At 38.4% G+C, this 17,883-nt stretch overlaps 1 protein-coding gene across 3 annotated transcripts in view; it reads right to left on the bottom strand.

The window, feature by feature from the left end:
• Positions 1–17,883, bottom strand: part of INPP4B (inositol polyphosphate-4-phosphatase type II B) — a 340,922-nt gene that overhangs the window by 201,913 nt on the left and 121,126 nt on the right. For all 3 annotated transcript variants that reach the window (XM_075090503.1, XM_075090505.1, XM_075090504.1), the window contains exons 5-7: positions 14,113–14,197; positions 2,973–3,197; positions 1,222–1,266 (exon numbers count right to left, since the gene is read on the bottom strand). In XM_075090503.1, the coding sequence (XP_074946604.1) occupies positions 1,222–1,266; positions 2,973–3,197; positions 14,113–14,197 (355 nt within the window). The remainder of the gene's footprint in view (positions 1–1,221; positions 1,267–2,972; positions 3,198–14,112; positions 14,198–17,883) is intronic.

Genomic DNA, 17,883 nt, shown 5'->3' with positions numbered 1-17,883 from the left:
GTTTGTAGATAATTTAAGTTCTCCAAGTAGTGGAGTTTGATTTATTTTTATATAATACACTGCTTATAAATGTCTCTATTTCCCTCTCTCTCGCATACACATGCTTTTGCAATAGATGTTTTAAAGTGTTTCTATCAGAGTAAACGTAACAGATATTGAATAGCGCTGAGTAAAAAGTTTCTCAGTGTGCAGCTATACGTGAGATGCATATTAGCAGTTATATGAACACAAAAATCATAACAAATAGAAAAAGTTTTAGTCATTTCAGAATGTATGCAGTATATAGCATCAGATATTTCAAAGATACATTATTTGCAACTGTGTTATTTTACAGTATATACAGCAGCTGGGAATGATCACAGAATCATTGAGGTTGGAAAAGACCCTTATGATCATCGAGTCCAGCAGTTAATCAACTAACCCTAGCTCTCATTCTGATTTCTGACATGGAATTATTGTATTCAGTGCTTTTACAGCAAATAATTATCTCACTATTTCAAAAGCTTCACAGATTTTGCACTGAGGGAACAATGACAAAGTCGACAATTTGCTTTCTGAATGGCACAGTTTGGGCTGCAAGTATTGTGCACTTTTATCTCGTATTACAGATGCCTGATCATTAAGTTAGCTTGCTTGACTTACTGAGCAATCTTAAATCATGCTGTATACCTCTGAAGAGAGAGGAAGGCTTGAGCTGATAGAACACCTGAAACAAAGTTCTTTTATATACAATACTAAAATATAGTTCTCGTATACTACTTACTTATACTAAGTATAAAAAGAGGAAACTGGGTAAATGTTTATATTGATTCCTCTGTACAAAATAATCATCAAGGCTTCTAAATAAAAGCTTGTTCTAAAGGGACAATACCTTTATCTGAATAGAATATCTTTTAAAAAAACTCCATTTTAAAAGTCTTGTCCCAGATAAATAACATTCACAAATCAATTGGGCAGGTTTTCAGCTTGGTAGAGCAGCAGAGCCTTAAAGACCTCAGTAGATCTCTAGCCATTTCAACAATTAAGAATCTAAAGCGCATTCAAGAAGATTCAAGAATTTACACATTTCAACAACATGCATAGGCATGTCTCCTACCTAAAGAAGCCAGGGTTGTTCTACATTTTTGAAACAGGTACCATGTTACATGTATAACACTATATATATAAACTCTTCACACACAAGGACCATTGCAATCCCAAGAAGTCAAAATTGTATCTTACCAAGACTGAACTCCAGCTTTGGCTCATTAGCAATTCTCCGAATACCTTTTAAGGTTAAGAAAAAGAAAAAAATTATTAGAAATAATTTTATTTCAATGTCTAGCTTTTAAACACATAGTAGAACTTACACATGCCTAATTCATACCTCCAACTACCTGCCATTGCCACCGGAGCAATATTTTATTTTACAAACTTATAGTGAAAGAGATCTTTGCATTAAATACTTGCCTGAAAAAAAAGACTACTTTTGAAGAAAATTTCTTTCTTTTTAATGAAAACTTTCCGTTGCTAGGAAAATAAACTAAGGGGAGGTAACCACCAACCTTTCATAGGATGGCTACTTGTAAGATCTTCAATCACAACAACTATATATCTGTTGGAAATACATTAAATGTAACGTCTCATTTTTAAGTAGGTATGCCATCGCATTAAAAATTGGGAAAAAACCATGTTCTGTGAAAGTACATAAATCAGGTTAATGTAGTAAAATATATCACCATGTTATTGACCTACATATAACCTTAAAGCAACAAAACGAACTCTTGTTGGAAAAGAGCACATGAATTCCTTTTCTCATATACCAAAGACAATAAGAACATTTTAATTCCCTCCATTGTGGAATTATGTTCTAATGCATATTTTACTGCAAAGGAAAATATTTTCTTACTGCGCCAGGATAAAGGAGTGAACCACAGAGCTGCAACAAGAGAAATGTAGGGAAGATAGTTAACTAACACTGAGCTTCTGCAGGAAATAACTGGGTGACAGCTACAGTATCAGTGAACCCTGCAGAAATTAAAACTGTCTCTTGTTGACATTTATGTATTTTTCCCAGGAGTGTTATTAAGTATTTACCAGTATTGAAGAAATTCATCAGATGGGAAGGACCAGGTTGGTATATGAACTGGAATGCAAGATTTTTGTTAAAAATTAAAAATAATTACCAAAAAAAAAAAACCACACCTCACCAAAACTTATAGCTGTTCTTGCTCCTTGAAAACTTGATCTTGCTGAATAGGTCTAGTTTCACGCTGTTCTCATTACTATAGTTAATCAATCAAGTCTTTGCAAGACAAATTACAGCTGTAGAGCTTAGAAAGGCCTTGGTCAGTAAGAAACAACAAATAAGGTTTTTTTGGTTTTTTTTTTAAATGGAGTTATAACAAATTTCTGAGTTGAATTCTGCCACTAGCAGAGTCAGCATATTGGTCTGGAACACCTTTATGATTATGCTGGATACAGACTTGATTAAGTAACAGGGCAACTGAAATACAGTGCACCAAACATGACTCAACATATGGCTACGTGCTTTCAAATCCCCAGAGCGCCTTTGTATCACAAGGAACAAACCTGTGATACTAATCTAAGGATCACTAAAGCTTTATACATTTATCAAAGTCATCAGACTATATTTTAAACAGTAGTCCATATGTTCATACAGCACACAAGAGAGGAAAAGAATATTTCTCGCTAAACAATTTCTAAATCTCATGAAGAAAACAGATTAGAGAGAAAAAGTCAGAAACACAGTAATCACACATTTGGTCCCCTGAAGGTTATCGGCATAAATCAAAATCTATCAGGTAATGATATTTAAAGATCATCTTCATCAGTTTACTTTCTCTACAACTGCACTTCATCAAGCAACAAGTTAACAGCATTCTTTACCCTCTTTGTGACGCTATCTGTACTGCTACAGAGAGCAGGCCATTTTTATTGTATCACTCAATATAATGAGTCTATGCACTTACTCGTAAACTGTGGCTCTCCTAGACTGTCTAGTTGGGATGAAGGGAGAAACTGAGATGCTTCATCTGCTGATCTCTCCTCTTTGATTTCCATGATCAACCTCCGGAGCTGCTGTATTTTGTTCCGCAAACCTTCTGAGTTTGCCTCCCCCAGCGCCACAGCCCAAGATTCGCAATCTGGCTTTGATGCAGCTTCAAGGTAAAGATCGGGTTCTCCACTCTGAAACTCTGCACTCAGAAAACATAAACACAGTTTATAGGAACTGTCATTCAAAAGGGGGGTCATGAGAATATTGATGTCACACACAATTAAAACCACCACACAAATTTCTTCTCATGGTCACAGAACCATCCATCTCTTGAATCGAACCCCAGTTCTTTCATACTCGGTGCAGCACTGTCTATCCACAGAGTGGTTCCAAAAGCAATTAACATATTGCTAAACTAGGTGGCAGAATCAAACGAAAATAGGAAATCCGCTTTTAGCACAGCTACCTGCTAGAGGCAGCAGAATCTATCAGAGCTGCTAACTTGAACAAGAATTTGATTTAGCAGGGGCAGCAGACATGGTTCTGACAGATAGTGGGATTCACCAGAATGAACGTGTCTATCATTTCTTCTGTTAGAGCTCTCCTTTATGCTCAGCCTCTCATTCATCCTTGCCAGAATACTGCTCAGCAACACATGGAGATAATTTAGCATGACATAGCTCCTCTGTGAAGACTCAACAGGTTGTATGTGGGAGCTTCTGACCTCATTACTATCCACATGTTGTTTGCTGTTCTGCCTGAAGTCTAGTTGTTTATTTATAAAATTTTCTAAGAACAAAAAAGGGGGTGGGGGGTGGTGCTGAAGCTCCCAAGGAATGTAGGAAAGTAGCAAGGGTCAGTCTTTTGATTAAGATTAGCACAGGAAGAAAAAACACCTCTTAGGCATTTAAAAGTCTGTAGTATAGATGGCTTCACAGAGTCACAAATTCAATGTGACATCTAGTGCAACACACACCAAGAACAACAAACTGGGAAAGAAAGAAAAATCAATGCTTCTTTAAAAGAAGTTACCAACTGATTTAGAAACATAAAACTCTATAAAACACCTGTGCTACTGTATTAATAAAGACTGAAGTATTTGGTTGGACATCAAAATCATTTTGACCTAAATAAGCCATAGATCTTATTCCTGGGTGAAACAAAACACTTAAATGTTTTCATACTTAGGCCAAAAATCCAAACAACACAGAAAAAATTTTTTCAATACAAAATGAACTTAAATTCCCTTTTACTAACTTGAGTATCTAACCATGGGCACTTGCCCACATGTTATTCTAAACCTGTTTCCACTTCATAAGCTGAGCATCTGCCACTTACCATTAACTCTGCTTTTCAGTTGTTATGGGGGGAACAAAAGATGCAAACCTCAAGTCTGCAAGCCTCTTAAAAATGTGCTGGCACAAGTCCCAGTAGAGGTGGGACAATTTTTTTGTCTGGGGGTGGATCTAAGGAAATCTAAATGTGTGGTTGCAGCTGCTGCTAAGAATGCTAGATAAGATTTCACATACCAGTTGGACTATAGAATTCATGAGGAAAACTGGAAAGAAGAGCAGAAAGTGGGGAAACATCTTTCTGGCTTCACAGGCAATTTAAAAAGTGCTAATAAGGATTCAAACTCTTAGCTCTAGCCTTGGTGCAGTCAGAAAACAAGGTATTCAGTTCTTGAGACAGAATATTAAAAATCTGAGGCAGTTCATCAGATCCTGTTTTATACACAAAATACATACTGGAGTGACCAAACCTGAACAAGCTTAGCTTTACTGTTTGTCAAAGATGAATGTAGAGACACAGAAGTTTCAGCTGTAAGCTTTTGTGTGATCTGCTACTACAGCTGAGCCATAAGGACAGCAACCTTCAAAAAGATTGCTAATTAGAAGAGCCAATAACTTGGCTGCTGCTCAGTAAGGTCTGCAACAGAACAGTGTTTCACTGACCTCAATGATTCAGAAGTTTGTTTTTATTTCGTAGTATTTTGGAGCTACCAGTGGAAAAAAGAAAAGGAAAAAGAGGCAGTCATCCAGCATCAAGACCAAAATTAACCAGCAGTCATTTTAATTAAAAACAAAAAAAAATTACCGGCATACAAAACACCTGCTTATACCATTCAGCCTTTTAAAGCACAGCCAATTTTAATAAAAGCACTTTGGATATCCAAGGTACCTTAACTAAGGCAAGACTGTCACACAAACAAGCCGACATTTAACAATCAAAATACAAATATATCAAGGTGTTCTTTTCTTTTTGCTCTTCATTTTTAAATGTAAATAGGAGCAGTGATCTTGTCTTGAAATATCCTACCACTAGCTAGATAAAAAACACCTGCTTTGGGAGGAAATCAGTGTTTTGCAATTGAAATCGTGCTATTTATGTTTACCTCTTAGCTGTGGAAATCAGACTGTCAAGCACAAAAGGCATACTGAATCACCCTTAATACGCATGGAACCAGAAATGGATAGTGAAATGCAGTAGGAGTGGGCATAATTCACTGTATTCTGATCTAACAGGTGCCAGTTTTGAGATCTGGAAATTCATTCTAAACTAGCACTTCAAAACACTACAGCCTGCTATGTTTAGATCTTTGGAGTACTCTGACAGCTAAGCTAAATTCTGAAAAGCAGATGAAAATACCTGAAAAAATATTCATCACTGCAAACGTAGAAAGTTTCATTCTGCAGAACCAACAGCTAGTAAGTTATGTATTTCCCACGCAGTTTCAATGCATGTAATGTTTACGTACAACAAGTTCACATACCAGAAGAAACACAATGTCCAAAATGCACATTGGCAAAAATGTCTGTTGCAATAAAGGAGCACACAGGTTTATTTATATAATAAAGACCATAATCTCTTTGCTTTTCTCTCCCAGATTTTATGGTTACTATTATTTTAAATCAGCTACATACAAAAAATCCTAACAAGCTCAGACACATAATTCCAAGATTCAGTAGGGAGACAATACTTAGCTGAAATGAGTCTTTCTGAAAATAAAACTAACAGACCCACAAGTATAATGAAGGCCTCAAATGAGTGGTGGACATACAGCAGGACTATATTTGTAGTGAAACATTCTGAACGCAGGAGTATTTCATCAGTGGACAAAAGTACTTTATACTTTACAATTAAGGAGATACTGTAGAAAATACAAGTACGCAAGCATCCTTTATTACGCTTTAGTGCTGGTCTGAGTTACCACAAGTTAGTTCTGAGGAAAAAAACTCCTGACCTTTTGAGAACACGTACTATTGAATTCAACAAGACCACTTCTTTATCTGGTATGCGTTCCTAGTTTTACTGTTCTGATAAAATTTTTTCAATAAAAGGACATGTAAGATTTAAGAGCATACAATATTAAGAAAGTTTTATATCTACTTGGCAATCTGCAATAGCAGAACAGTAATTTTCATTTTAGTGCTGGACATCCCCAGTGGGGTTTCAAGTTCAGTGGCATAAACCCAGGGAAGACATTCACACAGTTAAACACAATGGTTTCCTTTGCAAAACAAACATTCAACTTACTAACCCTAAATTGAAAGTGAAATTGTATATAGTTCTATCTTTACCCCTCTTTCTTCTTGAACCAAAGGTCTACATATCTACAAGAACCAACAGAGGACCTTTTGACAGCTTGCATGAACTCGAGAAACAGAAAGGAAGGGAAAGATTCTGAGATCAGACACCAGGATATTGATGTAACCTATGGTTACCTGATAGTGTTTGTCCTGACAATAGATTAGTATATATCTAATTGAAATCACTATCTGTCTAAACCAACGTTTCACAAAGCTTTGTCCTCAGCTTTTCCCAAGGTATCTCATTTGTTTCCTGGAACCTAGCAGAGTGCTTAAAAGCAAGAGTACTGCTACTATACTACTTACAATATTACGAGAGCAAATCTAAAAATCTCTGAAGTCAGACATACTCATCATACTTGCCATTAAACACTACTCTTCAATTGCAATAAATAACCAGGTATCAACGTCTCTTCTCGTTTCTCTACACTGCTAGTTCAGTTTTGAACTGTCCAGTTGAAAATAAATTAATGGTCACAGCTACTAGCCTCAGGAGGAGAAAAAAGGAAAAAAAAAAACCAACCCAAGTATTACTAATTCTAATGCATGAAGTGATCTCTGAATGTTAGCACTGACACTTGGATAACGCAACTGGCACATGGATAATGCTGCAAGTGCTGAGGCATCTTGGCGAAATCTGTGGGAACAGATTCTGCAGCAGAGCGTTCTGTGTTTGCTCTACAGCGGACGGACGCGGCACTTGGGACTATACAGACTCACATCCACTTGGCCAGTAGTGTTGCTATACACACATTTTGAAGGAAACTTTTGTAGTCTAGAAACTTCCCAACTTCCAGTGTCTGTAACTGTGTTCACACCCTTAGACTTCCCGTCCCTTGACACACAAAGTGGGCAGAAATAGAGACATCGCTTACGCTGACATTACAGAAAGCTAATGCGGTCCAGTGGCTACACTGCTTCAGGCACCTCCTTAGGTGGAGATACCTCACCAGCAGGTGCTTAGCAGCCTTTTCAGCAGCTTGCCTATCTTACTACTTTTCCTTGTTTCACTATCAGAGCCACAATCTGAGGCAAGAGCTGAGGAAGCAGATAGTGGAAAGCAAACATGTCTGTTCCCAGAGCCTGTTCTGATCAGAACTCTGTTCACTGACAACTCTTTTACTGAAGCGTGATCTCAACAAGACTTTCTCCCACAGAAGCCCACAAAGTCATGGTCCCACAGGGCTTCTGCAGCTCAAACAAAGAATTCAAGCCCCCTGCTCAAATAGGACTGCTGTCAAACCAGGAAATAGCACAAGGAGAAGCTGAGATATCCCCCGTGGCACTGGAAAGCCTTTTCTACTATAACACAACTGTCCAAAGTCAGAAAAGTTTATTTTGGTGTTAGTTCCAACATCCTCAAATAAATTTTTTTTGGTCCCCATTATTTTGCAATATTTTGTAATAATTATTATGGAATAATATTTTATTATGTTATATAATTTTATATCATATTTTACTTTGTAATATTTTGTAATAATTACATTGTCCAAGTCATTCAATTTAACAATAGCACTTGCCTCTTTTCTCTGCAAGGACTTTGATACTTCAGTTGTTTTAAAAATAAGACATTTTTAACAAGAAATTTGTTCTCGATGTTCTTAATTTTTAACGTGTACTTGTTTGTAACTTTAATCATAGTCTCTTACACAGAAACCAGGATTTCTGTGAAGTCAGAAGTCATTAACTGAGTCACCAAAAAACACGTAGGCAGTTATTGGAGTTGACCTTTGTCTTTCAAAAGCCTGCAGTTTAATGGAAAGGCTTTTAAAATATAAAATAATAAAACAAAACACGCACATTACCAAGGGTAGGGGTAAAACACTTTGGTTTTAAAGTTTTTTTCATTTATTATTTTTTTCTCTTAGGAAGGCTTTATTGTTTTATTTTATTAAATGTGTAAAAGTGACAGGAAGACTGATACTCTCTGGCTTGCTTTATTTTCATTAATGAGAGTTATAAGCATAAAATCATGTTGAACAGGGGAAAGAAGAAATTACTAGCAGGATTTAAATAAAACCATGTACAAAGTATATGGTCCGCATCCAGGACAACAGCTTCTCCTTTTCTAGAGGATCTCTATTTTTCCTCCTGTGCCAATATGCAAAGTAAGAGAATTGAAAAAGGTTAAAGGTTGTGTCTCTCTTTTCACACAGACCAATGAAAAATAATTCTCAGTTGCTACCTCAGCAGCAGAAAATGGTTGAGAATATCAATGAGACACCGCCACTCTAAAATATAAAGCTCCATCACAGCTAACCAGCATATACTGTAACCAAATCTTTGATACGTAAATTATATCCGCAGGATATTTCTAATACAGACATCAGAGGCTTTTAATTCACAAAGCTGGCTGAATTCTATATGCTGATGCATTTCATGTTCAAATTAGTAGTGATGAAATCATCCCATGGTTACTCATGATGCTACGTTAATCTTCCTTTGGAAGTTAAACTTTCAATCAAAGATAAAGAATTTAATTAAAAATTTTATCTTCAGTCTTTTTTTTTTTATTTTGCAATACTGGAATAAACTTATATAAGTTACTATTATAATCTCCATTTAAGTTCCCACAGAAGCTCACAAAGCGCCTGAGGTATCTAAAATTAATATAGCGTGATACCCCAGGTTGACTACTGCAGCATAATACTTTGTTTCTTTTACTACCTGCAGGATTTCACACATGCCACATTGCTTCCAGCATAGGTGTGGTATTTATTTAATGCAAGGGGAGAAGCAATGCAGACCACACAAATATTTAAATATCACAATGGTATCTCAAGATCACTGAAAGGAAATACTGCCGCGTTCACCAAAAGTACTAAGTGTAGCTTTTGCAAAGCATTTGGCTGCTTTTGCTGAAAGGAAGTATATCACATCCCCGGCTGGACCATCAGTTTACCCTAAAAAAAAGGCAGAATTCAGACATCTTGATTCTCTGCCTAGGTCTGCAACCTTATCATGTGCCTCAGCTGCTCCACCTCTGAAACAGGGAGCGATACTGACATGCCTTTCCAAGCCACTACTATTGAAGGAAACAAAAAGCTCCAAGTTAAGTGGTTTACATACTACAAATGGCAAAAGGGAATGCTTGCCTTCTTAAGGGTATTTCTATATGCACACTTTTTTTTTTTTTCTTCCTGATATACTGCAATATGTTTTAGATGACTGTCACCTTCCATCAAAAGCTCTGCCTTCTTCCTCTGCTCCCTTCCTTCCCCCTCACGCCTCACCAGCCTTACCTGGATGTTAGAGCTCTCACCTCCCTAGTTCTCACTAAGGGACCATACACATTAATGCAATTAATACAGTCTTAAAGGAATCGCTTATCCTGAAAAACGGAAGAGGATTACAGATCAAGGGAAGGCAGTCCTTGGATGCTGTCTCTCACGCATGATTTCATTTCATTGTGCCTGTGTCCCTTGAGTTCATTCCCAATTTTGTGTCGTACAACATCACATGAAGGAAAGGGGGCAGTCGGAATTCTTTGCTCTCACGCGCATGAGGGTCTATACAACACAGTGGTCAACGTCAGATTGCTCAAACATCTGCCACACAGCTCCGACTGCCCTGTTCCAGAGAAACATAGCAGGGACCAAAAACTACCAACATTAACACAAATTTTTGTTCCTGGTTGCCTATCTTTTGCATCTTCTACTCAAACATTGATGCACCTGGAAGTGGACAAAACACTTAAAGAAAATGCCTAACATAAATTAACCATGGTGTGTTGACCTTGGTCAGCTGCCAGCCACCCAGCTGCTCGCTCAGTCCCCCTCCTCAACATGGCTGGGGGAGGAAAGGAGCAGCAGGTCATGGGTCGAGATAAAACAGGGAGATCACTTACCAGTTACCATTATGGGCAAAGCATACTCATCTTATGGGAAAAATAATTTAATTTATTGCAAATTAAAAGGCTAGGGAGAAACAAAGACCTTCCACCACCACCCCCATTCCCCCTTTTCCCAGGCCCAACTTCACTCCTGACTGCTCCACCTTCCCCACACCCCGAACCCCATGGAATTTTGAGGGCTGGGGTGGTTACAGTCCACCCATAACAGCTCCTCTCTGCTGTTCCTTCCTCCTCACACTTTACCCTTGGTTGCAGCGTGGTCCCTCCACAGGCTGCAGGGGAATACCTGCTCTACTGGGGTCCCTCCAGGAGCTGCAGGGGAATCTCTGCTCGGGTGCCTGGAGCACCTCCTCCCCTCCATCTGCTCTCACTCTGGTGCTCACAAGGCCCTTTCTCACACATTTTTCCCTGACTGGTGAGCTTTCTGAAATACGCCTTCCCCGAGGAGCCAAGCCATGCCCTGCGGTGGGTGTCTCAGAGCCGGCTGGAACCGGCCGAGCCCAGCACGGGGCAGCCCCGGCCGCTCCTCACAGAGGCCGCCCTGCAGCCCCCTCTGCCAGCACCTGGGCACGTAAACTCAGCAGGGTAACCACTTTTAGCAGGGTTTCCAAGGTCCAGCAGAGACATAGCTATTCTCTAAATCACTACAGTTATCTATTTCTGTGTCTGGTGAGGCTACAATGCCTGCCTGTATTGTACAAGGTGCAAGCCTAGATGGCGTTAACACGGTGGTTATTCCTGATGAGAATTGAAGGCAAGGCAGTTAACGTTGCACTGCTCAGACATTTCAGTGCACAGTAGCAGTTTTCAGGTTTAAGAACTTTTTGGACAAAAGGGTTGAAATGCTCTCCTTACCACACTTTCCGGGATTTCAGAAATGAATCACGCTCGTGTGAACTGCCATGTTACATCAGATCCATCTCACACCAGTGTCTGATCTATTCTGGTAATAGCAACCAGTTCATGTCACGAGGGCATGCAAGCAACCAGCCGCATACAGAACAACAGTTCACCGAACAAATCTTTCTCTTTCCTCTCATGATCCACTTAGAAGCCTTTCAAGCAAGGTTGCTTTGGGAGCACTACACTTGAAGCACTGACAGGATTATCTGCTGCGACCACCTGACTGCTTCTATACTCCCCTTATGTTTCAGCGCCCACACCACCCTGAGGTGATGATCTGCTCCACAATATCCCTAGATGTTGCATGAAAGTGCCTTATTTTTCCCCTCCATGTTTACTCTACTTCCCTTTATTATGTTCTCTTCTTAGATATTCCAGCTAGTCTCAATTTCTCACTCTTACTCATGTCTCCTAGGATTCAGCCCACAACTCAGAGAAAGATGATCGAGACAATCAGCCAAAAGCTCACTCTAAAACCAACCCTCACAGTTCTAAATTGAACCCCCAGCTGATTTCCTTCATCTTGCAGCATACAAGACGAAGAAAATGCCCCTTCCCAGCCGCACCACAAGTTAACTCTCACAGATAACTCCTTCCTTGGAGCTCCTGCTGTGTTCTGGCACAGCTCTTCTCTCTCTGTTCCATGAGGAATGTGACATCATAAGCAGGTATGTCCTCCTGTCCTGCTTGCACCTGAATCCTTTGAAGTCCCAGACACACATTTTAGAGCTTTTTTTGGCTCCCAATGGCCAATGGAGATCTATTGTGACAATGCGGCTATTTTTGTGACCAAATCCCCCACTGACAGAGATCTCTCTTCTTAGTTCCTGAGTTTTACTTTTCTCCCCCTTTGTCTTCTGAATTTTGTTCTCTCCTACGGTACATAGATTACTGTTCCACTTCTTTTGCTATTTCATCCTCACTCAGTGCACAGTATATCATCTTCATTTGTTTTCAGTTTTGTTCTAAACCTCATAAATATCTGGCTTTCTTTTTCTTTTCCCATCCAACAAATCATAAGACAGGCTGTTGACCTTGTTCTCTGGCACAGGAAAACTGCCAAGTTTGAAATCCATTTCTCCTCTACCTGTCTGTCACTTCCTCCATCTTCTGTTGTATTTCTTTGGTCGCGCCCCAGGCATTCATCATCATTTGTTGGCCCTGCATACCTGGAGTGTTCTGTACGATTTCTTCTTTTCTCCTTTAATATGTTTTTAGAGGCTAGTCGGAATGCCACCCTTACCTCTAACCACACCACTGACCTTCAAAAACCTTGTTTTGGAAAGTCTGTCTCTCAGTTAGCAATTTCTGTTTCTAACTATGCAAGCATATTTCTTCCTCCACACATATTCAAAGCCTCTTTTCCTCCACAGGCAGCCTCAAGTGCTTACTCAGTATTCATTGTTGTCTACTTCCCCAGCTTTTGGACTTAAAACCTGCCAGTCTTGCTGCCACGGAAACGTTCCTGTTTCCAAGCTTCAAGGCTAATTCAAAGAGTCCTGTCGGCAATTACAACCATAGCCGTGGTTCAGTTCAGTAGCATCATGTTCAAACATTGTAAAAGCGCCAGAAGGGAACCGATGTGAGTGTATATATATACAATCAGACTGTAACATCACCACCTCATAAAGCTGATTATTCCAATCAATGAATTGGACTCAATAAGGGCGTATTTAGAAAAGTCATTTGTAATCATTCAGCTCTTACAGTTTGGCAAAACAATGTTTCCAAATCCAGAAAGAAGTCCTTTTTGATCCAGGACCTCAACATCAGGCACAAGGCATAAGATTTAATTCCACTACTAACGCTGCAGGATTTGAGCTACTCCCCAGAATACTACCCAGAAAAGGATCAACCCCACAACAAATACATTTTAAGTCACTGCCTTCTCAAACGTGACCAAACACTAAGAATTACTTCAAGAATCACTTTATGAGGACAGAAGTTAGCATAATTAATGCAACATTTTCCTTGAAGTGGATTGGAGGTTTTGGTGAGTATAAAAACAAGAACTTTTACTAAACATAAAGCTGGCCATCAAGCCCACAAATGAAGTGTAACCTTTTATCGCCTGTAGCTAGTTTTACCAGCCTACCAAAGCTGTTCTTAGACCATTGCAGCTAACAGAAAATGGCAAATTGTTCGAAGGACTTCAAAATTCTGCAGTGGTATCAGAAAGAAGCACATCATAAAATTTTTCTAACACAACAGTTATTTGAAAAAACTACATCAGCATTTTCTCCAAATAAAATCCTTCCACTAAAATCATGATTCTGATGTCTATGGAATGACTAACTTTTTTCCTCTGTTTTTAATAATTTTATTAATGAAGAGTTAATAGAAGGTGAGAAAACCAGTAAACATTTCATTTAATAGGGAGGTTGGCCATGATTAATCGTTCAAGAATAAGATGAATTGGCTATACATCAACATAAAACCCCTATTGTACATAATACCTAACAAAACAGAACCTCAAACTTCTATTTATTATCAGAGGAATGGGATGACATACAACTGTCACTTCAGTTTAGAAAAAGTAAAAAAATAGCTTTTAGGATTTTCTTTTCAGCCGTGAATTCAGAGACAAGCAGTATTTAGATGTATGCATCTAACAGACAACAGGATATATTTTAGCTAAGTTTTTAGCAAAGTTTCAATGTCTGGGTGGTTGGAGTTTTTTGTTGTCATTTTTGTTAACAGAAATAATAATAATAATAATTTTTTTAAAAAAAAAAAAATCACACTGAACATACTGAGCTGTGACTTACTGAGAACTATTGAAACATCTGTTTTATTCCTGAACTCCACAACCCAGCAGCGCTCCAGGATTAAAACTTCAGAGGCTTCAGAACTCTGTGAGACAAAGATGACAAAACATTAGGATTTAGAATCTGACTGGGAAGTCCTTCTGTTTGTCTGTTCGCAGCCAACACAACATGTAGATATAAAGACAACAAAGCCTAACAGTCACTAGGCAGATGGATGCAGGCATTCTTAATTACGGATCTGTGTCATCCTACTTCAGCTCAACGAGCTATAATGGGAATAAACTTCTAGAAAAGATCATGCAGGAAACTAAGAAAAAAGGAACTCAGCAGTTAAGTTTTTTCATATTGTAGATATTCACAACTTTAGGTGCCACCTCATTCCTAAGCAAATCAGGCAAGCCCAGCTCACTCCAACTTCCATATTTACTAATTAGGCTGAATCAAATATTGGATTCTATTCAAAAAGTAGGATACTTTCAAGTGAACAAAATAACATGCAATCTTACAGTAGGCATTTGTCTTCCATTTTTAGTTAAAAGGGATTTCTTTATCATCACTTGAAACTTTGAACGTTGTCTCTGGCAATGCAATTCAAATGGTATTAAGTGATATAGACCTATTGCAGAGTGCAATTTGATACAAATTACCACTATCGTTTTTCGTGAGTGCTCTGCAGAAAAGATGCAGACTCTTCTAGTTTAGTAAGTGTGACTCATTTTTCAGAAGAGTGAAGCTATCAATCACTCCCTCAGAATTAATCTTTTTTCCCTTAAAATTTTTATTGTCCATTTTTTATCCCTAACAACTGGTAACAAACAAGCCTTAGAGCACACACCCATATGCCTCCTCATTGCAGGTTCCCAACATGAATGTTGCAGAGCTCATTCTCTACTTCAGTGAGATTCTGCAGGGATTAATGTAAATTCTTATTTTAGCATTCCTTCCTCAGGTACTTCTTTATTCCAAGTGATTCTAAAGATGAAAAATTTTTCATATTGCAGACCAATTTCACCCAAAGCCCGAACTTCAGTTCCACATATTTGACACTTAATGAATGACTTCATTAAAAAGTTCACATTTGTAAGACCTGCCTAATATACACAAGTTCTCTTGTCTCCCTCTTTCTCTGCATTTATACTATGTTATTTGGCCTGCCAGAATCAGACTCAAACTTTTTTGCCAAGAGTTTCACATTCAGTTTTAAATGGATGGCTTGACCCTGCATTTTCTCACAAAAAGACCCTTTACTTACCCAGTAATACCATTGTCTTTCATGAGCAAAAAGTGAAAATTTAATAACTACAGTAAGACTGATGAGTAACAAACAGGTAATATTCCAGAAAGTCTAACAACAACTTTCTTGAGAAGTTCTATAGTTATTCCCTCCCTCCCACCTTTCATCATTTATTAAATGACTACTCCAAACCTAGTTACTATCAAAGCATAAATCAACATCCAAAGGTGACAAAAGGTTTAAATTAAACAGAAGACCAGGGAAAAAGCACATGATGCTATATCAAAATATGCCAGAAATCAAGAGAGAAGGTTTAATAGACTAAGAAAACGCAATCAGACTTATCTAGAAAGCCACTTGTGCATTGACTACTTTGAAACATTATTAAGGCTGGTTGGTCTAAAAGGGATGTACTGTCCTGTAGACTGGAAAAAAAAACACCACTGGCTAATTGATTGTTTTGGGAAAAAAAAAAAAAAAGAAAGGAGTGAAACAGTGCAGTGACTTCTCAGAGAAATTCAAGTGCTACCTTGGGAATTTTTTTATTTATAGAATCTGGCAAGTTGAGCATACCTGGTAACCTAGAGGCCCTTCTCAGGTGCTATTGAGTGAGGCATTCTTTGAGGTTCTACAGGGAAAGTAAAATACAAGAAGTGTTTAAGAGAAACAGCTGAAGTCAGCTTCAGAAAATAGGCAATAGTTCAAAAAACAAACAGCAGACTAATTAGTAAGAGTTCTCCACTGCAATGATGCTGATAACTATTTCAATTCTTTAGATTCTGAAGCAAGATATCAACATGATACAGTTGCCCAGATAACCCTTGCTTGAGAAGTGGATAATGAAGCCCAATTCCTTCAAGAGCTGGCAATCTTTCAGAGAAGGTATGACCAAAAGAAGGGGTTTATTTCAGACGTTAACAAAGCTGTGAGCCAATTAAACACTCAGCTGTGAGTACACGAAAGACCTATCCACTGTGTCCAAAAAATAGTCAACGCTAACAGTTTTTCCCCTTTTCATCCCTAAAGAAAATGGTTTCTCTGCTGATATTCATGCCCCACAGATGAAACATGCAAACGTCACAACTCCTTAGACTTCACATTTCTTCCAAAACGTATCTGCAGTAAGTGGAAGCCTGTCAGCATGTAAAGAGAAGCAACTCCCTGATGCACAGCTTTCAGGCAAGTCAGGTATTCGGAAAGGTCAGGGATAAAGAATCACAGCTTCCATGTAGCTCAAGTCACTGCCAAGACTTAAAAGGCTTGATGTTTGGATTTGTATATGAAAGGCATACATATAATACAAACAAATTGGCCAGTGGTTAGCAAAAAATACCAAATAATTAACAAGAATTTGTATTAATAAGGTTTGCCTCACAATGCAGTTGACTTACATCAGTAACTAGAAACACAGGTGACAGTTCAGAGTGTTTTAAGCTTTCTGCATTTTGATACAGCATCTGCTGCAGCACAAGAGCCTCTTAAGAGACAAGTTACTCCACACCCTACACCAGCAGAAGCTGGAATGAAACAATGCTGCAACTTCAAACGAACCTGAATGCTTTTCCAAGGTACACAATCAAGTACGGTGATCAGAGAATATGCATTTACTTTTTCTGTACGTGAGAGGGAACAAGAAGGGAAACAAAAAAAGATGGAAGAGCATAAGGCTGCCAGAACAGAAAGTATATGTTGCTGCAAAGCATCTCCCACAATCCACCACAACACTGAAGAAAAAGACCTTCAGAATTACTACTATTGCAGACTTTTCTTCATTTAGATGAGCTATGCTCTGTCTGTCACACAGAAAGCTAACAAGAAATTTATTTACAAATGAAATTACAAAATTGTAATCAAGGGAACCATTATGCGTATTTGATAGAGATCAGCTTTGTTTTTCAGTATCTGAAGAGATCCAAAGTGTGCATAATATGAGCTTATTTAGACTAGCTTTTTTTTTTTCCCCCTAGAGTCTCTATGCATGGTAAATAGGATCAAAATCAGCTCTGTAGTTATGTGTTACAATCCAATATATTGGGTTTTTTCTTCCTACCATTGGTAATTTTGGATAATTGTTATTAAAAACTTAGTGGATCCATCCAAATGCCAAACAGCAACTAGGCCTTTATACTATTACTTCTTCCTAAAAATATGGACAACGTCTACGGGTGCCCCACCACTCCCAGATCAGGAAATTGTTTTAAAACACCTATTTGAGGAGTAAATTAAATTATTCATAAATCTAACTTAAATATTGTAGTAAAATGGCTAAAGCAGAAGAGTGCCCAAAGCCTAGAACGGGCACAAGCCCTTTCAATTTACTTCACCAAACGATTGGCCAAGCTTTGCTATCAGTGTGCTACTACAAACCCAAAGTGCTACCGTACTACTAAACCCACTACTGTCTACTGTAACTGTCGTGAGCTTCAAATCAGAGGAGTGAAGGCATCCCTGTTTCTATGGAATCCATGCCTAAAACTGAAGTAAGAGGTAGTTGTACCAAAACAGGCAAGTAGATGTCTGCTAACTGCATATTCATA

The sequence above is a fragment of the Phalacrocorax aristotelis genome, chromosome 4 (genome assembly GCF_949628215.1).
Source record: "Phalacrocorax aristotelis chromosome 4, bGulAri2.1, whole genome shotgun sequence".
NCBI classification, from domain to species: Eukaryota; Metazoa; Chordata; class Aves; order Suliformes; family Phalacrocoracidae; genus Phalacrocorax; species Phalacrocorax aristotelis.
This window is presented reverse-complemented; position numbering and strand designations above follow the sequence as displayed.